Here is a 25,404-nt window from a genome sequence, read left to right as displayed (position 1 = left end):
ATAGGGAGACAGATGATGTTGATGATAAAGAAGAAATCAGGGACAGAGAGCAAGATGAGCTGATGGAGAAGAAAGCAGTGACTGAGAGCAAGATGAAGAGGATGGAAGAGAGGAAAGCAGTGACAGAGAGCAAGACAATGAAGAAGTAAGAGAAGAAGGCAGGAACAGAGTACAAGATCAAGCTGAACAAGGCGAGGAAAGCAGGGACAGAGAGAAAGATGATGGTGGAGGAGAAAGCAGGGACAGAGTGCAAAATGAGGATGATAGAAGAGAAGAAGACATGGACAGTGAACAAAACGAGGATGATGAGGAGAAAACAGGGACAGGGAGAAGGATGAGAATGATGGAGTAGAAAGCAGTGACAGAGAGAAAGATGAGCATGCTGGAGGAGAAGAAAGCAGCGACAAGGAGCAAGAAAATGAGGACTGAGGAGGGAAAGAGGAGGAAAGGATTTTGCTAATTTGGTGTTTAGGAAGCAAAAATTGTAAACATAATCTCAAACTTTGGGAATAAATAACACATAAACAAATGGGAAGGAAATAATATAGGTGAATTTAATGTAACAATGGTAAAATTGTTGCTAATTTATATATGAAAATTATAATTTAATTACACATTAAAATGTATAGATATTTGTAAAATGATGCAAAATGTTTGGCTTAGCTGGCCTGCTGGCTGGGGGGTCTTCATAGGGGCCAAACATCCCTGTTTACAGCCCTGGTCCCAACACTGAGGGATGTGGAGTAAGCTTACAATACCACCGTGTGGCTGCCGCTCGCTGTGATGTGAATGAAGTATTTCTGTTTCTCTAAGTTTAGCTGTTTCTTGCACAGCCCATGGCTGCATGCAGAATGAGTCATTCATGAAGCCTCTCAGCCCACTCACAGCCTCACTCTCCAGCTCCTGTATCAGTACCAGCACAGCTTATAGATTGTATGATAATTACTACATCTGTGTCGTGGCCTACTAAACCTCCCGTTCCTCCACCCTTGGGCCTCAGCCAGCTTGTAGTACATTTGCTGCCGTTTTCGTCTGTGTCTCTGTCACTCAGTCAGCTCTTCTCAGTCTCACTCTGGGAGGCCAACCTTTCAGCATTTCCAGCTATGTGCCACGGAAATCTGTTTCCAGGGCAACCGGGGTACCAAATATTCTCCAAGCGGCTTCTGGCTGATGCGTCCTTTGTTTACACTTTTCATATCAGTGTGTGGATAGTGACTGCTTCAAAGTGGCAAAGATGGGAAGACAAAAATGTGCCAAAAAATCTATCCAAGTGTGATCGACGTCAGAGCAGCCCCGACAAGAGCATAATTATACACCAAGTGTGCACGTGTTTATAATTCCAGCTGAAATGCATCCCTGAATAATTAACTACAAGAAAGATTTGAAGTCTTATTTTCACCAGAGGTTGTAAATTTGCATTAGACTCCCCATAGTATCCAAAGAGGCTTAATTAAGCCGCTGGAAGAATATCAAACATCTCCAAAGCCAGCTGATCCTGCTGCGCAGTCGCGCGCCCTCCTGTGAGAAAAAAAGCTGTTACATTACAAACCGACACCTTTCGTTATGCAACAGTCACTGAATACAATATTTTAGTGCGTTTCTGATTATTACCACCCTGATTTACTGGATTTATTGAAAACCAACTCACGTCCACCACTTTTGAGTCTTGCGCTTGCGCGTAACGGAGCCGGGAGCTGTCCAAGTGCTGAAATGAGGAAAAAAACGGCGTTCCACTCCCATTCCTCAACAGAGGACGGTCCTCCACCTGCGAGAGATTTCACTTCATAAGTAGCAACACTGGCAGAAGGACTCGTCTTCACGGAGAGAACTCCAACAGAGAGGAGGAAGCTTCAAGTCTGCGCGTTTTTCTTTTTCTTTTTTTGGAGTTTCACCTCATTGGCGTCTTTCCACAGACCTGATGTTTATTCACACGTCGAGAAATCTGTCTTTGGGAGTTTCGTGAAACTAAACTATGATCCGTGGCGGCGTTGAGGAATGTCTCCTGTATTTTTGTGTGGCACAAGAACACCCAAACGCCTACGACCTGGTCAGGGAAAGAGCGGAGCTCCTATTTGGATTATGTGTTTAACCAATGTAAACATATGGAAGAAATAAAACAGTGAGCACATGGGAAAACCACCGGGGATGAATCGCTGCTTTTTGAAGGTTTTGACAGCTTTAATTACATATTTAATGGAGACACACTACAGGTAGGCTTAAAAAGAAACATTTCACACTTTTTAACTCAGGTTAAAGTAAGGAAAAATATTAAATGTGCAATGACTTTCTCTAAACTTGGTTATTTCTTGAGTGCTTGATTGAACTTACTTATGTTTTTGAGTGCTTGTACAGTCCTAAAATGTTCACAGACATCGTTTTTTTCTGTGCAATAGCTCTATGTTGACGTTTACGCACGAAAATGTGTGTTTTATTCCTTCGTGGCATCATAGTAGTATACGCTGCTGCGCATGAAACTACAGTGTGTTGACATATTTGCCTTAATCTTACACTATCGGACATAAATATAGCTATCCTCCTTAAAAAGAGATGCCCACGACGTCAAATTCACACCGCATTCTCCAGATTCATGTGTGCGCTTTAACGCATTTCCTCCTTCCCTGTGCCTGCCCGTCACTCGCGGGCAGCTGCGAGGCGACAGATAAGGTTTAAATCCCGGCTTTCAGGCGCGACTTGAGTCTGATAAAGTGATTTTCCTCTCTAACTGTGTCCCTGCGTGTCTGCCTGTTTGTTTGTCCCAGAGTTGTGGATGCAAAGGAGCACGATTCCAGATCATCCTCCAACCTGTCTCCATCAGATTTTCTGGACTCACTCATGGGACGCACGTCAGGGTATGACGCACGAATCAGGCCGAATTTTAAAGGTTTGTTTATCACCTTATTTGTCTACTTGAAATCCGGGATAATTCACTCTAAATCAGGGGTTCTCAACCTTTTTAGCCCGCGACCCCCAAAATAGAGGTGCCAGAGACCGGGGAACCCCGTACCTGAGTCGTGTGGAGACAAGATCGCACATAAGGGGGGAAAAATGGGAGAGCTTTCTGGGGTCCAGCCAAACTGGGGTCCAGCAAAATCATGATCCATTGTAAAGTTAAAGGGATACTTCAACATTTTGGCAAATTCGCCCATTGCCATAATTCCTACAGTCTTAGTAATGGGGTTCGCTTCCTTTAGTTGTTGGTGCAAGCTGTTTCTAGATCTGGGGGGACCGTTATACCTGCTGCACTGCTAACGCTATGTTAGCAGACGGAACTTTTGCTTTCCCTCATCAAACTCATCAAATACACAATCCAACAACTCCAAAACGCTCTCGTGGACAAGTTGTGACCTGTACATTCACCACGCTATGAAATAAATATGGAACATAACTAGACGGAGATGTTTTAAAGTTAAATGCAAAGCCGGAACTACACTCCAGACATGGCTGCTGCACTGTGTCACTCCGCCCAGTGGTTTACTCAAGAAAAAGTTCGAGTATTTGCTTCATGTGTCATAATGTTACACAATTAATATGTCAATATTTCATATTGTGGTAAATATGCAGGTCACAACTTGTCCACGAGAGTGTTTTGGAGTTGTTGGATTGTGTATTTGATGAGTTTGATGAGGGAAAGCAAAAATTCCGTCTGCTAACATAGCTTTAGCTGTGCAGCTGGTTTAACGGTCCCCTGTGGTATTTTAAATGTAACCTGAATAACAACCACTCTTATTAATTCAATTGTGCAGCAAGTAGTCCTCTTAAAAATGTAAATCCTTTTGTTAAAACAGAATTAAAATATGTTAAAAATAGCCAAAATGGATTAATAATGGCAATGCTGGGATAGGTGGTGAAGTTAGAGTTTAAAAGGAGCGGAAATGGGTTAGAAGTGCCAAAAATTGGGTAAAATTGGCAAAAAATAACCAAAAATGGGTTAAAGTGTCAAAAAGTGGGATATTACGTGGTAAAAGGGGATTAAAAAGTGGCTGAAATAGTGTTTAAGTAGCAAAACAGGTGGGAAAATGTTGAAGTGGGGTGAAAAATTGATATAAACTGGCAAAAATAGGCATATTAAATTGTGAAATGTGGCGTAAAAAGTGGTAAAGAGGAGTTAATAATGGCAATAATGGGTCAACAGAGCCAACAATAGGCAGAGAGTGGCAAGAATTGGTTTAGAAGTGGCAAAACAGGCAGAAAAAAAGGGCAGAAAGGTTTAAAAACTGAGAAAAATGGGCTTTAAGTGGTACAAATGTTGGTAAAAAAGTGATGACAACGGGTTGAAATCTGGCAAAATTGGTGTAAAATGGAAACAGTGAAATTTAAAAAAATATTCCTAGTTTTTTTAAGGCATCTGGACACCCCCTCTCAGTGTTTCGTGACACCCAACGGGGTCCCGACTCCAAGGTTGAGAACCACTGCTCTAAATGATACATAGAAAGTCACCAACACATGCATGCAGAATCCTGTCTCCATCCCCCTTACACACATAAAGCAAGACTTTGGCATTATCTGAAGATCCATTTGCTGTTATCTGATGCTGCCAGCCTCTGATAACAACAATCAATCACTTCAGCTGACAGTAACATGGTTTTTCCAGGCTTGAATTCAATCATGCACTAACCCCTCATTGTGACATTAAATGCTTGTTTCATTAGATAATAAAGCTGTCAGATATCTTCACTGAATGATCAGCTGCAAACAAAAAGAAAAGGCTTGTAAATATCACAGTGGTGTCACAGTGACAGGTCGAATGATGGAAAGTGCCCCCGTGGCAAGGCTGCAGGCTACTGACTTCCTGTGTTGATGGTGCTGTGAAGCAGGGGACATACGCAGCATCTGCCACTGGAACGGAGCTGAGCTGAAAGGAGGCCGGCCAAGCCTGCTGGGGCTCGGGCCAGAGCCCACTCCAGTGTGGGTCAGGTGGGGCTGGGGATTCGTCAGGGGGAGTTTGGGGACTCCAGTTGTTGTTGAGCCAGTGTAGCAGAGGGACTGGGCAGCAGGAACACATTGCCCAGATCCTTCTTCTCCATCTGGGGGAAGTGGTGTTGTTGGAAAGGACTTAAGATGAGGGTAGCAGCACCGGCTGGTATTTAGAGGGAAAGGACGAAGGAAGAGCAACTGTTCCTGGCTAATAATGAGCACACAAGCACACACTGATCAAAGGAATAAAGCACAATGCTGCTGTTTAGATTTGTGTCATCTGTATTCTGGCGCAGACAAAGCTCCAGGTAGCATCTTAAAGCTAGAAAACAAACACTTTTGTGTGAACCCACTGTGATGTAAACAGACACATTTCCGGCTGCGAACCTGTTCTTCAGACTTTGAAGACAGTGTTGAACTGTATTTTCTGAAGGCTGACCTAGATTTTCGTGCTGAGTTTGTTGTGAGGAGGTGCAGCTTTATTTTTTTCTGCTTCTGCTGTTAAATGTAGCTACCTGACAACAAACTGAGGCAAATATTAATACCAAGTGTCATGCAATATTGATGAGGACAGCACAGAGGAAGGGCACAGGGAAGGGCTTACAAGGCTTACACTTATCAAATGGAAAGGAAAGAAAAAGATTTACTGGGACTTTAAATGGTTTTGCTTGCCGTTGAGTCAGAGCATGCTGTGGAGTAAAACATTATACTACTAATTAGAGCATGCTGGGTATTTTTCACTCCCACTGTTAGGTAGAACACACTCTGATTTGGCACAATAATCACCAGATTAATGAAGAGCTGCAACCTAATATCTTCAGTACTACTGAACAACCTGTTTTAACTCCTTCATTATGCAGCCATAGGTTTTCTGACATTATAACCTGTGTAAGTTTGACATTTTTATAGTTTGATTGATTATCAATACGGTTGCAAATTTGTTTTCTGTGTATTGAGTAATTGATTTCTCATTTACTCAATGCATCTCTTATGAACTGCCATTGTGGTGCATGCATTTTTCTCTGTCTGCATGCATCCTCCATGACAGGATGTAGAATAAAGTGTGCAAGAAAATGCCATAGAATAATCATAGTATTAAAACAGGCTACAGAAATGTGGTCATTTTCAGTGTAGGTTTGATGTAACTGCATACTGTGTAATTTATTTCATATTTTTCAATACCATGTCTACAAAAATGAAAAACAAAATCTCTATTTTAAATATCTGCAGTATCACAAGGTACCAAAACCCCCCAAAAAAAGACTTTATAAGACGGATGTGTGGGAGAGGAATGAGTCCACCAAAAATGGCTGACAAACTCCTGCACACTATCTTATTTGCACAAAAACATTGTCAACATCATGGTAAAGAAATGCCTACATGTTTTTGTGAAATTTAGATACTGTGCTGGAGTTTGTCTGCATTGTTTTAATAATATAAAACAAAAAATTACCCAATATTGTTTGTCTAGGACTTCTGTTTTTGTTGCTCTGGTATCTAAACATCAATATTGCTTGTTTTTCAAATGTATCATATAAAAATGCTCATTTCTGATAGTGCGACTACACCACTAGTGGGTCTTGCGTTAGTATATGCCCCCCTTTAGCTCTTTCATATGTCATCTTGCAAATGCAAATAAAATTTGACTTCCTGATAAGGTTCTGATGCTGATATGCATCAAAGTGTGTTTTTAAGTCTATATGCTGTGAAAGTGACAGCACTTTAATTGTCTGAAGAGAGACTCTCTCATTTTCCCCCCTTGTTACTTCATTAACTATTACTTTACTACAGTGTATTTGTTAGGGGCAGATACAGTATACATCAACATCTGACAGCAGTCATCCCATGCAAGTATCCTAGAGTTTGTAGCAAATGCTGATGGGCAGCGACAGCCCTAAAAGGGCTTTTATAACGATACAAAGTTAAAACATTTAACTCATTTTTTTCAGCACAACCACAACTTTCTGAAATGACAACTTTTTACCTCCTCCAAGGGGGTTATGTGATCGGGTGGGTTTGTTTGTTTGTTCATTTGTTAGTTTGTTAGCAACATAACTCAAACAGTCGTGGACGGATTTTCATGACATTTTCAGGAAACATCACAAATGGCATAAGGAAGAACTGACTCAATTTTGGGACTGATCTGGATTCAGGAATTTTTTTAAAGATTATGTACTATTGGGAGATAGGGCTAGTGGCAGAGGTCTGTGCTGTTACCACTTTACACCAGGAGATGGCGGACATGAGTAACTTCAATCCCAGCAGCATTTTGGGTGTGTTTCTATTCAAAGTTTTGGAGTTTATAGAGTTCGAAAGACATACGCCCGGTTGAGGAGACGAGTCGGAGCGTAACAGAGAGAAAGACAGTGAATTGTAGCGAGAATACTCACAATGCTGGGAGGAATAAAGGAATATTCACACTCTGTCATGACTTCCAGTTGTCCGGTGAGACCATGGGTGAGACTGTCAGTGCATCTGTTGGCACTGGCAGGCAATGCTTCCACCATGACAGTCCACCCGTAGCGAGGAGGGAGTAATCGGCAAATGCCGTGGTGGGGGGCACAGGAGGACAGATCCAGGAATTTTTCTAAGGATTCTTCACTATTGGGAGATAGGGCTGATGGCAGAGGTCTGCGCTCTCAGAGTGCTTTTGTAGTTTCTTACTGTACTTGACAGTAAGAAAACTGACTTTAAAAGTTTCATGTATATCAAAATAAGGGATAAGCACTGAACTGGGTACCACATGAGACAGTACAAGCACACTCAGTAGTGACAGTGTTAAAGAAAATTAAACATGAGTGCAGCTCAGATTTTAGTAGCTCTATTAGTGGTGTAGTTTGTCTTAAGTTTCAAGTGATCTGGGCAAGGATTTGACTCATTTTACAGAAAAAGCACTCAAGTTGAATTCTGATTTGTTGAATGAAATGACAGTTTCCATTTGAAGCTGCTCTGGTGGATCTGCTGCATCTCTGTAGTTTCCTTATGTATAATATGTGTATATGGATCCTTTTCCAAAGAGCAAGTCAAACATAGCCTGTAGAGTCCATGAGGCACTCATCTCCACAGTATTTTAAAGTGAATTTAATTTGGCTTGTATGTGATGGTCTTACACTGGGGTGTCCAAACTATGGCCCAAGAGCCAGATGTGGCCCTCAGTCCATTTTTGATCGTCCCTCAGCAAATTCTTGGTATAAAATTATACATGGCTGTAACAAAAAGAGGAACACCTAGTGTTCTGGAGGGGTCGTCACATGGCCTACATTTGAACATTAACTTTGTAGTTTCAGCAAAAGGCTGTGCTACAATGTCAAATTGGTAAACAAACATTTTAAAGAAATTTATTTGTGTTTTTTTAATGACTACATTTGGAAAACACTGTAAATAGTGAACACATTTCCAACCAAAATAATAACAATATCTTTATTCATAACTTTCTAAAAGATTACAGCAACAAATAGCATTTAAGGGGCGGAGCCAGTGGTAGCCAGGGCCAAACAGGGCTTCCCCAAAATCCTAAAAATGATTGTCTATTTGCTTTGTCAGCAGTTAACTAGCCATTTAGGCCTTTTCAGTAACTTTGCATATCTTAACCTATATTAGATTGGTTTTAAATATCCTCAAGGCGAGGAATATTTCTATATATGGCCCTCAGTGGGAAAAGTTTGGACACCCCTGGTCTAAAACATTATAGTTCATCATTTAGAAGTTTGCTGGGTAAATACAACATGGCTTTCCAAAGGTTTTAACAAAGCAAGACCTGAGTTTTCATAGCTGTCCTTGTATATGTTGAAATGCAACTAATGGCTTTAGATGACGTGTGCATAGGAAAAACACCTCCTTAAAGTACTGCTCTTGTTTGTTCACTAAATAGAATTCTATAATGTGAACCTAAAAATGTTTGCAAGTCCATGCAGGATGCTAATTTTGCAAAGCAAGGGTCATCTTGTGTTTTCTGTGATTTTTTGTGTCTACTTTTAAAAAGCATGCAACATATCACCATTCACTCCTTGAGCTTCTGTAGGATATAGTGCTTGTATGCATTCATGCATGAAGACAGTGAAACCAACCCAAACATCCTGATCAAACATCCCCACCGCTCCAAACCTCAGGTTTCCTTAATGATGTGGTTTAAGGCTTTTTCCTCTCATGTCATTGTCATTCCATTCCACAGGTCTCCCTGTAAACGTTACATGCAATATTTTTATCAACAGTTTCGGCTCTGTCACAGAGACTACTATGGTGAGTTCCTCCTTTGGCATTTTATCTGATTGTCCACAATGTGTCGTTATCTATCCCTCAACCTGCAGGTCCACCAGTAAATGTTACCTGCAACATATTTATCAACAGCTTTGGTTCTATAGCTGAAACTACAATGGTGAGTTGAGCCTTGAATTGAACATGTTTAATGACCTCTTCTCCGGCTTATAGACTGACTCGTCTTGCTTTTTTGTTTCTTTCTTTACCATTTTGACTTTGTTTCTGCAATCAAGAAGCTTATTGGCGGGTCCATGTGGCACAAAGTGATTATAGATGAGCGTTATAGTTTTGGTATTGTTCATGTTAATACAGCATTCAGCCGATTTTAACCACAAAGCTGCCTCTAACAGTACAAGGGGGGCTGGGGCTTCAAACAAACCAATCTTCAGTAAGTGATGTGTGAAGGCGTCTTACCGCCTGAGGGGTAAAAATATAAAACCTGCGAGACTGAAACCCATCACGATCAAAGGATTCATAATGAGTGATAATAACCACTTAGATTATGAATGAAGGATGCTAATTTGCACAGGAGCTGCAGCTCATAAGATTGCCAAGGAATTACACGGCTTTAGGCACGCAGGCAAATATTTGGAACCGCCAATATGCTGATGAAATGTCAAACCGCATAAGGCTCTCTCATCATCATGACATATCAATTACAGCAAGCAATTGAGCTTTGTGGTGCTCAGTTTACTACTAACAACACTGCAACAGCTCCTCTCATCAGCCACCACATCTTACAAAATCCTCCTCATTTTCTGTACTCCTTCATGATCGAGATTAGCAAGAAAAGCTATTAGAGGTCAGTTTTCTGCAAAAAGGTTAGCAAATTTTGAATCAGGTGAACTCGAAAAAAAATCCTGCAGGGTGTCTAAAGTACACCTTTTTTGGTACAGAAATGTTACCATGTTTTATGTCTTATCTAGTGTGATGGAGTTTTCCTGCAATTTTTGGTAAGCAATAATAATAAATAAATATATTAGGACTCTAGTTTTGTTGCTGTGGTGCCAACATTGTTGGATTTCAACTGGAATCAAAGTGAAGCTTTAAAACCGGGGTATCGTGACAACCCCGTCTGCAAATGGTACTTCTAACACCAGTTTATCATCAACCTAGCCATGTGAACACAAATATGACATTTAAGGGGATATACTGTCTGTGTGCTTCATTATACGGATCATATTATAATCCTTTTAAGCACATGTAACATATCACGGTTGTAATTAAGTTGATGCAACCATATAGAATACATACCATATATAAATTCAAATCAATGCAGGAAGAAGTAATCAAATGCTTAAGTTAATTAGGTATCAAAAGTGAAATATTTGTAACTTTAATTAGAATCCTCAAAATTATTTGATCTGTTTATTTTTTCTAAATGGATTCGTGTGATTGGCATGCAAATGTTAAGCTGGTCAAAACTAGAGATAAGGCAATTTTAGCAGTTGCTACATAGCACCAGTATCTACACCTAAGTAAGCTTTAGCAATATTTGCTAAGCTGTAGTTATGTAGCTCCAGTATCTACAGCTAAGTTAGCTTTAGTAATATTTGCTTAGCTGTAGTTATGTAGCTGCAATGTCTACAACTAAAGTTAGCTTTAGATATATGAACTTAGCTGTAGCTACATAGCTCTGGTATCTACAGGTAAGTTAGTTTAGTAATATTTGCTCAGCTGTAGGTACATAGCTCTAGTAACTACACTTAAATTAGCGTTAGCAATATGAGCTTAGCTGTAGCTACATAGCTCCAGTATCTACAGCTAAGTTATCTTTAGTTATATTTGCTTAGCTGTAGCTACATAGCTCCAGTTTCTACTGCCAAATTAGCTTTTGCAAAATGAGCTTTAAAAATGTGGCTAAAGCTAACTTAGCTATGCAGATAATGTAGATACAGTGGTTAACAAATTTATCAGACCACCCTAACCCTAACCAAAGTAAGGTTTATGCCACGGCTGCCCCAAATTAACAGCATTGGTAATTACCCAAATCATTTTTTATGTTTCTGCAATGGTTAATACACCAATATGTAGAAGCTCTTTAACCCAAATGATATTTTGACTGCTAAAATATAATTATTATTGTTATCCATGAATTTTAAAATTTACTGATTTACAAAAAAACCCTGAAAAAATAGTAAAGCACATTATTATTTCTTGATTAATATGTCAAATTATAGTTATTTACTTGCATTCCTGAACAGAAAAATGAGTTTTAGTGGTTGAATGTTATGCTTGATTCATTTCTGACTTCTCAGAGAAGCCCAGTGAGCCGGCTCAAATTTGGGTGAATTCAGTTTGAAATCCCTCATTCCTGTTCAAAATGGTAAAACGTGGAGAGCTCACTGAAAATGAAAGGGTCCGCAATTAAGCACTTCATGATGCTAGATCGTCTTTGAGACAAATATGACAGGTGGTCTAATAAATTTGTTAAGCACTGTATGTAGCTGCTTTGTGTGCTTAGCTTTATCTCCATTAGCTACTTTCTTACTTCTAGGATTAATTTTTGCATAGATCCATTGCTTTAGCTTCATAGCTAAAGATAATGTAGCTAAATAGATAGTGTGCCTACATATCTTACATAGCAGCATTGTGAGCTTAGCTGGAGCTACGTAGCTCCAGTATCTACAGCTAAGTTAGCTTTAGTAATATTTGCTTAGCTGTGGTTATGTAGCTCCAGTGTCTACAGCTAAGTAAGCTTTAGTAATATGAGCTTAGCTGTAGCTACATTAGCTTTAGTAATATTATATTGCCTTTAGAAAAACATGAGCATTAGTCATCAACTGGGGAAAACGGCAAGTTGAAAATGAAGGTTAAAAGCTTTACAAAAGCTTTTGAAAATGTACATCAACAAGTCACTGGGACTGTGGAAAAGTTACAAGCACATCTTCATAACAAAAAAGATAAAGGTACATTATGATAAGTTTTCCACTGACACTGACACATTTTTTGTTCAAGTACTTACATTACCTCAAATATTTTCAGGAATATTCAAAGCCAGAGAAATTCCTAGTTTTCACTGCTAAAAAGGAACATGTCTTGCCATGACAGAGCTGCCAAGACAGACGCAAGTTTGTTTATGATTGCTGTTGAAACCCTGGATGTTAATGTCAAAGCTGCTATATGAAGCCTGAACTGCAACTGGTAGCCATTCTGTTGCTGTATCTTCCTTCATGTTTTGTGCTGCTTGCTTGTGCTGGTCTGGCTGGGTGTCCTGTTGCCTGTAACTCCCACACCTCTCAATCCTGTAAATTTTGGCCCACTAAGCTTTTTTAAATATCAATGCTGCAAATGGTTTCTAAATGCTTTGCGTATAGACTGCAGCACAAACCAGGAAGGCCACTTTTAACAGCTTTTCTCACTTTTAAAGTGAAATTCATCAATGAACTTTTTTTAAAGATATATTTTTTGGACATTTCATGCCTTTATTCAGAAAACAGTGGCTAGTCAGTGATGAGAGTGTGGAAGTTGTAGAGCAGTTCACCTACCTTGGCAGCGTAATTCATTGACCCGCTAACTGCAAGGCTAAGCTCAACCACAGGCTTGCGCAAGGCGATAGGTTTGCTGAGCAAGACAGTGTGATCCTGGTATCTGAGGATGGGGATGAAAGTCAGAGTCTTTCAGTCCTCCTTCCTGGGCTTGATCCAGCTTCCCCATACTGGGTGCCCATGACCTGGTGGGTTGGCCCAGACCCCGGGGGCAACAGCATGCATCATGGAGGGGGCAGGATACCTTGAGAGATGGAGCATGAGCCTGGATGATGGCCATCAGGAAGCCAGAGCAGTACAGGACAAAGGTTGGCGCAGCACATGCTCCCATACCGACCTGACCTAGCAGTGGATAGAGCCAGAAACAGAGATGAGAGAGTGGGGGAGAGACATGTAGGAAGGTAGCCTCAGGACGACCTGCATACATGAGGTGCACCTTATCTACTAGACAATCTGCGCCCCAAATTTCCTTATTTGTTTAACAGGGGATCTGTTCTATTTACAGTGAAGCCTGTTTTCAGAGTAAGAGTCAGACGTTGAATGTCTGGTTTTTCTCTGACCAAACCTACACAAATTAGCTTTAGCTAAATTATCGACTGATTAACTTTTGTTGCATCCTGGTGACTTTTTACTATCCAACTGTGCATATTTTCAATTCTTGTAATAATTTTTAACCTTTTAACCTTCACTTTTAAGTTACACTTCACATGTTTATGACTCATGTAAACCTTTAAAACACCAAATATAAGCTTGATCATTTATTTGTTTTTAGATAATCTCTCAAGTAACTACAAAAAGCAGATACTTAAGAAATCTAGAGAAAAGTACAACGTGGAGAGGACAACATACTTTTGTAAATAAGGGGAATCAAGACAGAGAATAAAAGAGAAATGCACAAAAACACTTGTTTTACAGATAACTTGAGGTACTTTCTTAGTCTCACCATAAAGAATATATCTAAACCAATGTGTTTGATATTTTTAACATTTGGTATAGATGCCTGCATGTACATCTTTATAGTATCCAGATGCATTTCTATGTATACAAAAATCATGAGGACATTAAATAACTAATTCATCTTTCCATTTGACCTCATCATAACTGTATAATATAAATGCTCAATGTCAATGTTGCTCATGTGCTTTCATAAGACCCTAATCACCGGACAATAAAATATGCTAAGCCGCTTGTCTTCTCGGCAGGATTACAGGGTGAACATTTTCCTACGGCAGAAGTGGAATGACCCCCGGCTAGCATACAGTAAATACCCAGATTCTTCCCTCGACCTAGACCCCTCCATGTTGGACTCCATATGGAAGCCTGACCTCTTCTTTGCCAATGAGAAAGGAGCCAATTTCCACGACGTAACAACAGATAACAAGCTGCTGAGGATCTTCAAGGATGGGACGGTTCTCTACAGTATCAGGTGATGCATTGGACATAGTAACATTACAACCTATTTATTAAAAAATATACTGCATGTCACTGCTGAACAATTCAGTGTTATAATATAAATAAATCTGGTGGCTGTACAGTCCTTTAATCAGTTATGAAAGAACATGTATGGAAAAAAAGCTCAGTACAAAATGTTTTTATGTAAACTGAAAAATCTGCATTTTAGACTTTTAAAACCACAGTCTTTGCAATCATGCCCAAGTAACTATTCAAAGTGATTAACAGGAAAAGAAACTAACTGAAATAGATTTCAGTGGAAGCACTAGTTTTAGTATTAGGCGCTGGAGATCTGTAGCTGAGGTAGGATTCAAAGCTCAGATGAAAATTATGCTGTAGAGAACCAAAAGCTCTGATGCATACAGCACCCCAGGACATGTTCACTTATTACTTTTCTTACATTTCCTTTCAAACACCAAAGACACACCATGTAAAAGGCACAGTTTTAAATTGATTTTATCTCATTATGATCTCTCCTTTGAAATGGCATAATTCACTGAACTACAGAATGTCCCCATGCGCCGGGAAAATGTAGATTTTCAATAAGGGAACACTGATTGGAAGGGGGCAAACTAATCTCAGGGGCATTGTAGAGAAACCGAAGGGAGTCCTTTTCATGTCGGTTTCTCCATTAAAGACAAGTCCGAAACATGCATCCAAATCAGGATGGGCGACATTTTAAAAGCCCCAAATTTAAGCAAAACTCAATAGAAGATAGGAAAATATGTTTCATTTCATTTTCAATGCAACTTCAATCTCACACCGCATTCAATTTTCTCTGCTGTGATGCGACATGAAGCAGATCAATTTTGAGTTCATTTATGGTCCTCCTCCAAGGTGAGCGGTGCTCAGGTGTGGAGGCAAAGCGGGTCAACAGGAGAGATGAAATGGTTAACCACTCTCAGCATTCATGGGAGAAATAGACAGAGAGAGGACCCCGGGCCACAATGCATCACAGAAACAATACCTCGCAGTAATGAAAGTGTGATAGGGACCTGCTGAAGGGAATCCTACATGAAATGTCAGAGTATCACACAGGAGAAAGAAGAACAAAAGACAGAGACTGTGAGGGAAAAAGGACTGACTGTGATGTAATTTTTTCAAGCTTATTATATTCTGTTCGTGTGTCCAACTTCTAGATCAAGGTTTAATAAGTACATTTCTTTTTAAATCAAACTGATGTAGGCCATTCATCATGTCTTACTGTGCGACTTTGTCTCATATCACAGGTTGACTCTGATTCTGTCTTGTCCAATGGATTTGAAGAACTTTCCAATGGATGTCCAAACTTGCACAATGCAGCTGGAAAGTTGTAAGTGTTTTTCCCCCTGGAAATATGCATGAGAGAGAAAATCTTTAGTCCATTTTTCGAACATATAAATCAATAATTATCATGTCAGGAAGACCACTGGTCTAAACTTGGAAAGTTTAGACCAGTGGTTCTGGATTTGTCTACCCTAAGGACTTAATACTTCCTTCATGAGAAATGATGACCCAAATTTCTCAACCACTTATTTAAGGAAAAATGTTTAAATTTGGACCATAAAATGGAGCAAAACAAATGATTGAAGAAAGAGAGAGTGTGACAGAAACAACAATGCTTAAAAGATCCCTAAGTACTCAAGTTCTCTTCTCCAAGTTCAAACTATCTGGTTAAACTGTACTTAAGTGCCAAACCACTGGCCAGTTTCATGTTGGTGGCAGAAAGCTTGGACTTCCTTGTTTTGGTTTCTAGTGTTTTTTTTTTTCACTCAGTACTTTCAGTACTTACTCTACCTTTTAATAATGAGTGAAGTAAAATAATTACCCCCAAAATATACAAAACACTAGAACTGCCATCTGGTAAGATTTGCCTGAGACTGTTCTTTACTTGTGTCTAACTTTGCATGAGGGCTGAATGATTTTGGATAAAAAATCGAATTGCAATTGTTTTCCCCAGTATTGTGATTGTGAATCAATATGCAGCTGTTATAAATTCCTCATCCTGTGTATTTCTCATCGAATAAGCAATAAATCAATCTATATTATAATGAAAACAATATTTAGTAGATTAAACAAAGGCTGAACAATTTTTAAAAATATCTAATTGTGATTATTTTGACTTATTGTAAATTCAATATGAATTGTTGTATTGTAGAGAATGAGGATTTTCTGTCTTTCTTATTTTTATTAAGATTAATATATGCAAAAACAATGACAAATTTAGAAAAATGACACTCGAATGTTTGCATTATGTTTAGAGCACAATATCTCTGGCTCTGAAATGTATTAAACAGGTATTCTGAAACACATTTCAGGTCAAAGTGATATTGCACCTTCTGCAATTTGAAAATTGTGGTAGGACATATTGCTATTTACTCAATGTTTCAGTTTATTGCTCAGCCCTACCTTGTATTCATAAAATTGTCCGTCAGTTGTTGACTTTTCCTAAAAGTGTATTTTGTAGCACCTTGTGCCATAAAAAGTAATTACATAAATCCAGATTTTATAAATGGTCATTTATACCTAGAACTGCTATGTGAGTAAAATTTACCCATAAGAAACCAGTGATTTTCCAACTGTTTGATTTCTACATTAGCAGATAAACAATGGATATAACCATGACAAGAACCATCAGAAGTCATAAATCAACCTTCAACATGAATATGACTGGCAAAAAAGGCATTCATTATTATGAAATGTCAATAGAAGAAACTGATGTTGAGGAAATTTCAGGACTGAGAAAATGTTTGATATAACTTATATCACCAGTGAGCTAGGTCTCCTTCTGTGATCAATGAGCTGATCATTGTCTGGGGTTAAATTACTGCTCCTGATGGGTGCCTTCAATAAAAATCAATGTACTTTCATAATGGGTCAATTTAACCTGCTGGCTGTTTAGATACATAGAAATCCCTAAAGGTTTTAGTGTTCAGTAAAACTGGATTTTAAAAACGTACTCTCAAAAGCACAAGTACACAAAAAAGCTAAACAGTTACAGTCATTAGGGTAAATGTGATTAGTTACTTTCCACTCCTGATCATCATTACAGAGGCCTTTAAGGGACAGGCATGTCAAATTTTATTTTACTCCATTTCCATTGAAGACATGTACATTTTTGTTATTTTCTAGAAATCTAAAGAATTTAGCACATTTTTACTGTTAAAAAGAACTTTGTTATTCCAAGTTACCGAAATAAATAAATTTAAATCTCGAGAAAATAACAAATTGACGCAATAACAAAGCAGAAAGATGATTAAAATAAATATATGTTGGTCTTTCAGGGCTTCCATACATCATAGACCTTTGCTGCACCAACTGAAAGCCACCGGTATTAATTTGGCTTCAACAAAATAGATATTTTTAAAGTTTACTGTTGCATATATAATCACAAAGGGACAAAATAAATTCAGTTAATAGGCCTACTTTTACTTGTCGTTAAAATAATGGTACGTATGTAATCCTGCGTAATCAGCACCTAGCATACCCTACCTATCACAACAAAGCGTAGCTGGACCTAACCTCATCAAAATGCTAGCTAAAAACTCCGCCCTCACTCAACGATTTATCAGTCAATGCCAGGCAATGTTTTGGTGTTTTAAAAGACGAAAAATACCTACAAATGGCGAGAAAAATTTCAGAACCGTTCATTGAAGTTACCTCAGCCACAATTTAAGCTGAAAACGGAAAACAGCAGCAGGTACGTTGTACGAGACAAAAGCAATCGATCTCAGATCAGAACAAGAGCGCTTTACCAAATTTAGCTCTATCAGTTCGGCTGCACATAACACTCACCAAGAGGGACACGAAACACGATTTTAAGAGTATTTCCACGGTTTTAAGGATTTTTGACATTTAAGGGTGTTTTGTGTTTTAGACTGTAACAGACTATGCTATCTTCACTTGTCAAATATACACTGATTTTAAGTAGAATCCATACTGCGGTTCTAAACCCTGGTTCATCCTTTTCCTTCTGTTTGTAGTTGGCTACACTATGAATGACTTGATCTTCGAGTGGCTGGAGAATGGTGCAGTGCAGGTGTCAGATGGGCTCACATTGCCTCAGTTCATTATGAGGGAAGAGAAGGAGCTCGGCTACTGTACCAAACACTACAACACTGGTGAGATAACCCACACACACATATTAATATGATGCACTGTTGTCTCTTCTCCTTGTCTGGTCCTGAGTCAAATATGTCTTGTTTAACAGGTAAATTTACCTGCATAGAAGTTAAATTTCATCTGGAGCGGCAGATGGGATACTACCTGATCCAGATGTACATCCCCTCCCTCCTCATTGTCATCCTCTCATGGGTGTCTTTTTGGATTAATATGGATGCTGCTCCTGCCAGAGTGGCGCTGGGGATCACCACTGTGCTTACCATGACTACACAGAGCTCCGGCTCCAGAGCTTCTCTTCCAAAGGTTAGCCTGGTTTAGTTTTCTCTGAAGTAGAATTCTGAAAGTTTACATTTGTGGTTATTATATAAAAATTCTAGTCTATACTGTACTAAACCCTTCTGTAAGTTTAAGAAGATTATAAAGAAATAGCACAAAGCAACGCAGCAGTGATTGTGAGTACATTTGTGAAGAGCTGGTTGGAAATTGGTGATACTGGGTTGTAAAGTAGAGCAAAGGAATGAGAATAATGAGACTTAACTGATTCATATTTGTTTACCCAGATGTCTTGACTGTAGTGGTCAATAATAATGGACTATTTTTCTTTCCTCATTTGTTATGTGTTAACTAAAATTGTTATAAGCATTCAGTATTGGTGAGACTAAATCATATTAGATGAAGAAATTTTACAATTTTTTAAAAATGTGTGCTTAGAATAACATTTTATTCATATCACAATCCTAATTAATTATTTAAATGACATTTTAACCCATGGCTAGACAGATATTTGAATATTTTTCTTAAATTAAGAAGTGTATTTAGGCATGGGCATTGAGCTATTTCTGCAACTCTTGATACAGCAACAACTGCAGCTTAACATTTGGTTATGTTAAAAAGAAAAAAGGGATCACATTAGGGGAATCAGGATTGATAACATGCAATTTCAGCCAATCTGGCAGGACACAAATGTCTGTGGAAATAGTAATGGAGTCAGGACTGAGTACAGGTGAGGTGCAGGTGATAAAACCGGTCCAAAACAGGAGCAAAGTTGAACAAATGAATCATTAAGAAAGTTTCATGATGGATAATATTAATCAAGGAAATGTGCAATTTAAAGTTGGACAGCAAACCAGGGAAGAAGTTAACCTCTACAGATAATCAGTCATGTTTATGGGGCTGGAAAATCTCTAAATGAATATAGTAAAATAGTTACCTCTACTATTGTAAACAACCTTGTTATACTTGTATTAGTGTACACTATAAATCTTAACTATTGTTTTACCTTACCACATTAACTAATAAGTGGCTTTTGATTCTAGTACTTGGCTATTATTTCTATATAAAACTACAAACAAATTGAAATAAAAAATATTAAAATCTAAATGAGGAAATTAAAAATGAGTGGTTTAATTGTTGTGTGGTTAACATCTGGCTAACGTACTTACACTCATGTCTGTGCCATGTGAAAGCAATCAGTTATCCTTTAGCAGATGACAAGCCTGTTATTTCACAGATGATTAGATCATAAATGTGCACCACATTAAACATCTCTGTTACAGTGATGACAACATCAGTGCACATTACCCCCAGCACTGATAGCCTATGTGAGTTAATTTTCCATCAGGGTGAATTGTGCAGATATAGAGAAGGGTCCTACAAGCAGTGAGAGCATGCCTTGATGATCAATCACTCTCCACACATCTGTCTGCTCATCAGCACCAAACGTCTCCTCAACGTCAGAGAGTCTCTCATAAAAGACACGTATACTTATAAATATTTAAAGAGAAGCCTTTGAGAGCCTCAATACGTGACAACTATAACTCAATGTGCTTTTTGTGCCCCGGAAAAGCTGAGTTGTTTTCCTTACATGCTAATCAGCTGTCATGGCGTTAGCTGGTCACACTGATGGGAAAGGCTTTCAACTTTCTCCTCATTTTCTCATAGAAAACAGATCAAAACCAGAGCTAAAGGCACAGACTACTGTTGTACTGTTGCCTTTCGACTGCTAATTAAGGAAGCAGTTATTTCTTATTGTGCAAGTCTGTAATTGCTGCGATACAATTGTTAATGAAAAACTATTATAATTGCAATATTATTAGAGCCCCTGTAAACTCACATAAAGAGAAAGATTCAAAAAATGCAGTTAGATCTAAGAGATCGAAGGCTAAAGGATGGATACAGACGGGTTTAAACCATATTTAAACTCAAAGCACACCTTCGTACCGCACTTGAACTGTTAGCTGATGCTGTCACCTTGGGGATCTAACAAAAGAAATCTGTTTTCTCTGCCAGGTCTCTTACGTGAAAGCCATTGATATCTGGATGGCTGTGTGTCTGCTCTTTGTATTTGCTGCATTGCTGGAATATGCTGGGGTTAATTTTGTCTCCAGGCAACAGAAAGAGTTCCTTCGCCTGAGGCGAAGACAAAGGAGGAATCACAAGGTAGGCTCTCAAAGTTTACAAGGTTGCTGTTCGACTATTTAACTTTTTGTCATAATTGCATTGTTGCTCTTGGGATGGCAGGGTCAGATGGTCAGATGCAGCACATTATTGTTTAATTTTTATTTTTCTAATTTTCCAGAAAGCATTGACTAGATTGTTATTTATGTCAGAGCAGGCAGTCACAAACAGATATCTGAGCATTTATCAAAAATCTGAAGGCAAGAGATGAGATTTGAGATGCTGGAAATACTATGGTTTCAGTGCTGTTCACTGACCAGATTTGACTGACTGAATTTTGGCAGAATTTGTTTTTTTGTCTGCAGGAAAACAAAGGAAGCAAAAGAGTCAGACTGTCTCAGCTGTAATGCAATCTCAGACTGTGATTTAGCAATTATTGAACAGATATCTACATTTGAGATAAAACCTTCATCAGAGACTCCATTTGTTTTGTGTTACATGTTAAAAGCTGTAATGTTGACCAGCACACAAGACAGGAAGTCTGATCAGCTCATTAGCTCATTATTCCTGGATGGGGCAGTATGGAAAAGATGGGATGTGGGCACCTGTTTAGCTCTGCTGGCTAAGCAGATACCTTCATAAAGAGACTAAAGTCCTTGACACAGTGGTCACAGGTTCAAATCCTGGGACTGTTTGGTGCATGTATTCCCCCAATCTCTCTTCCCATATTTCCCTGTATGGCTTTAGTATTCCTATCTCAAAAAGGTAGTAATACTAAAAGAACACTAAAGGTAAGGTACGGTTATTTACTCAGAAATTGCATTAGTTGTGTGTGCCTATAAAAAGTATTCACCCATTTGGATGTTTTACCCTTTTATTGATGTTATAAATCAATCATGGTCAAAATAATTTGGCTTTTTTGGGAAAAAATAACAAACTACCTAATGTCAAAGAGAAAACAGATTTCTGCAAGGTATGGTCAATTAAATCAAAATATTTGACATAAAATAATTGACTGCATAAATATTCACCCCTTTCAAGTCAGTGTTTAGAAGATGCACCTTTTGCTGCAATCACAGCACTGAATCTGTGTGGATAGGTCTCAATCAGGCTTGCACATCTGGACACTGCCATTTTACTCCATACCTCTTTGCTAAACTGCTTAAGCTCCGTCAGGTTGCACAGGGATCAGGCGTGAACAGTCCTTTTCAAGTCCAGCCACAAACTCTCCATTGAATTGAGGTCTGGGCTTTGACTCAGCCACTCCAGAACATTCACCTTGTTTTTTTTCAACCTATTTCTGTGTTTCTTTCACTGAATGCTTCGGGCCATTTACTTACTGGAAAAAAAAATCTTCTCCCAAACCGTAATTCTCTTACAGACTGAAAAAGATTGCCCTAAATTTTGCTGCATTCATTTTACCTTACACCTTTGCAAGCCTTAAAGGTCCAGCTGTTGAGAAGCCTCCCCACAACATGGTGGTGCCACCACCATGCTTAACAGAGGGGATGGTTTTTTTGTGGTGATATGCAGTGTTCAGTGTCTGCCAAACATATTGTCTTGTCTGATCAGACCACTGTGTGCTTCACGTCCTTTTCCTACTAGAAAAAAATCTATTCCCAAGGCGAAGTTCTCTTGCAGAATGAATAAGACTGTACGCCAGGATTTTCCTGTTTTGCTGCATTCATTCTACCCTCTACCTTTGCAAGCCTTCCAGGGCCGGCTGCTGAGAAGCACCCCCACAGCATGATGCTGCCATCATTTGCTTCACAGTGTGGATGGTGTGTGTGTAGTGATGTTAGTGTTTGGTGTTTTGGTGGCCTCTCTCAATAGTCTCCTTCTTGCATGGTCTCTCAGTTTGTGAGGGTGGCCTGATCTAGGCAGATTTACCTGTGCCATATTCCTTTCATTTCTTGATAATATATTTAACTAAACTTTGAGGGATGTTCAGTGCTTTGGAAGTTTTTTGTATCCATCCCCTGCTTTACACTTTTAAATAACCTTTTCTCTGATAGAGTTTGAGTGTTCTTTTGTCTTCATGGTGTAATGGTAGCCAGGAATACTGATTACTAGTGGCACAGGTATCTTTATACTACAGTCACATGACTAGGAGGTAAACATTAATGCAGTCACTTTACCTTACATATTTTTATCAAATTAACATTACTTTGGAGAAATCAGGACGAGAAATTGACAGTTTGCAATCACACATGCAGCTTATCCTGAAAGTTCTTGAAATTTTCAGGAGGTGTTTGTCTGTAGGAAATTTTTCCGCTCATGTATGTGTCTTTCCTTTCAGGATGATGACATGCATGAAGGCCGCTTTAATTTTGCTGGCTACAACACGAGTCAGTGTCTGCCAACAAAGGATGGCTCAGCTGTTAAGAACGCTGCTCCAGCTCCGAACCCTCAACCTTCAGTCCCGAAAGATATGGACACCATGAGGAAGAAGTTTGTGGACCGAGCCAAGAGGATAGACACGATCTCCAGAGCTGCTTTTCCTCTGGCCTTCCTCATCTTTAACGTCTTTTACTGGGTTACCTACAAGATCATCAGGCACGAGGACATCCACAAACAGTAAATGTGACGAACATTTACTCCTCATTTCTCAGATTGAGAAACTCTCAGACAGCACAGTAAGATGAGTCGGGGGGACTGTGCAGTGAGAGGCACCATGGTGATAACAGAGGTGTTCTTTCAGGGATTATGTATAATGTTCATGTATTAGACAGTGATGCTCATGTGCAGATAATGTGAACAGCTCTTGGGACACAGATGTTTTTTGTTGTTGTTGTACTGCTGCATTATATTTCCTGACTAAATCTGGAAAATGGTTTAACTCAAGGATAGAATCATGCTTGAAAGATGGACCAATGTTTTTTAAATCACTCCTTCCCTGATGTCCGTACAGCCAAGGAGCAAAGACACATTCCACGGATTTCTAAGAGTAAGGTAGCTTAGTCTGACTCCCAAAAACTTTTGTCTTGACTTAAAGGGTATTTCTTAACAAGGATAGGACTGTTTTGTATCTTGGTACTTCCTCTTGGTTTCTTCTTCAATCAGAAAGCACATACAGATGTGTACTTCAGACATCAGGCAGTAGCACACATACATTTTAAGCATTAGTGTGATCAAACTCTGGTTTAGGAATTGGATACTGCATTTTTCTGAAATACCGGAGGCCTTAGATATCAAAGATTTGATGAGGTGAAGAGTTGTGCTTCTCTATTTTTGCAAGAACTTGCTCTTGTTCAGTGGTCTCTCAGAGCTGATGCAGCATTTTAGCTTTTTCTACCTGTGGCCAGACATCCAAAGGAACTTGTATTATATAAATCATGTTTTTGGACAACTGATGTCACTTGAAAGTAAAGCGGTTTTCACATATGCACTCCAGCTGCCCCTGAAATCATTCTAAGAATGTTTTTACATACGCACTCCTGATAATTTGTAGAGAATTTCCACTGAAATCTTCCTGATGTGGTTGGTAACACATGCGCCTCACAGCAAGAGACTATCCCTGTAGGGATGGGGGTTTAAGGAGGCAAAACATGCTTAAAAAGAATGACGCAGAGGTGGCAAATGAAGCAACTGAGGCCATTATACAGCACTATTAAGAAAATATTTGTCTTTATATCAGTGTTTTTTTGTTGTTCAACGGACTACCATTATTAGAAATAAAGCAAAAAAAAAAAAGTACAAACTTGGGTGGAGAAAACAATGAAGCGGCTATCACCATCCCTTCCCACTGCATCACAGTGATAACGTTCAAGTGAAAAATCCCAATACAGTGTGGCTATACACCCTAGATCCCAGACGCTCCCCCTCGCAGAAGGATACTGTGAGACACAACCTCTAAGAATGGAAGGGTCAAAATTAGCTGGTTTAATAAATTTTTAGTTTAAGAAAAAAAAAATTTAAATTGAGCTTTATTTATCAACAAAGTCTGGCAGTTGCATTCATGAAATAACTAAATTTTAAAAATTAAAGACTAGGCAACATTTCATGAAAAACTGAGTAAAAGGTCAGAAGTGTAACCTGGGTGTACATTATCTACTTAGATAATGGTAGCTTCATTAGTTTTAGCTAAAGCTAACATAGCTGTGCTAGCTATGTAGTAAATGTTACTGCATAAGCTAATGTACCTGCATTATCTTTAGCAACATGAGCTTTAACAAACGTAGCCAAAGCTATTTAAGCTACAAGATAAGGTTAGCTTTGTAGCTTCATTGTTACAGATATCCATGAGCTTCATGAGCTATAGCTTTGTTTGTCATGTAGCTCCATTATTTACATAGTTTATGCAGCAGAGCTCTGTAAGCTACATTTGCTACGTGAGGAGCATTTTTGTAGAGGACAAGCTTTTTTTTCCTAACTTTTAACTTTTGATACCTTTCGCTAACTGAAAGTTTAAACTGATTTTATTTTGTTCACATGTGTATTTATGTTGTGACAGAGACGGCGTCTCACAGTAGCGGTCTGCAAGAGGGGGCGTCTGAGCTCTGCACTCTGCAGCCAGACCCTTTTTAAAAAATTCAGCTTTTTGGGTTCACACATTCAGTTCTCTGTAACATTTTCAGGAGTTTTGTGGAAGTCTGATAGCACTGAAAGTTTCTTGTTCAAAACCAAGTTGCAACTTCCACAGCTGAAAATAAAGCCAGTGCAGACGTGCAAAACACTGTAGTTCCTTGAGCATCCACTAGAGGCTGGCTGCAGAAGCACTGGAAGTCACATACACACCCAGTGGTGCAAAAAGTGGGTATGCATTATATGCGCACTATGGGGGTGCTAAAGCAAT

General features: G+C 39.0%; 1 protein-coding gene across 1 annotated transcript; it reads left to right on the top strand.

Moving 5' to 3' along the window:
• The first annotated feature begins 1,727 nt into the window (after positions 1-1,727).
• On the top strand, positions 1,728-24,037 carry glra2 (glycine receptor, alpha 2). Its single transcript, XM_041807367.1, has 9 exons — positions 1,728-2,210; positions 2,760-2,881; positions 9,222-9,289; positions 13,862-14,085; positions 15,341-15,423; positions 18,074-18,211; positions 18,301-18,515; positions 20,502-20,651; positions 22,909-24,037. Exons 1-9 carry the CDS (start codon positions 2,128-2,130, stop codon positions 23,188-23,190), a joined length of 1,365 nt encoding a protein of 454 aa, XP_041663301.1. The 5' UTR covers positions 1,728-2,127; the 3' UTR covers positions 23,191-24,037.
• Positions 24,038-25,404: the final 1,367 nt, after the last annotated feature.

This window comes from Cheilinus undulatus, linkage group 15 (genome assembly GCF_018320785.1).
Source record: "Cheilinus undulatus linkage group 15, ASM1832078v1, whole genome shotgun sequence".
NCBI classification, from domain to species: Eukaryota; Metazoa; Chordata; class Actinopteri; order Labriformes; family Labridae; genus Cheilinus; species Cheilinus undulatus.
The sequence above is the reverse complement of the archived record's forward strand: the minus strand, read 5'-3'. Positions and strand labels throughout refer to the sequence as shown.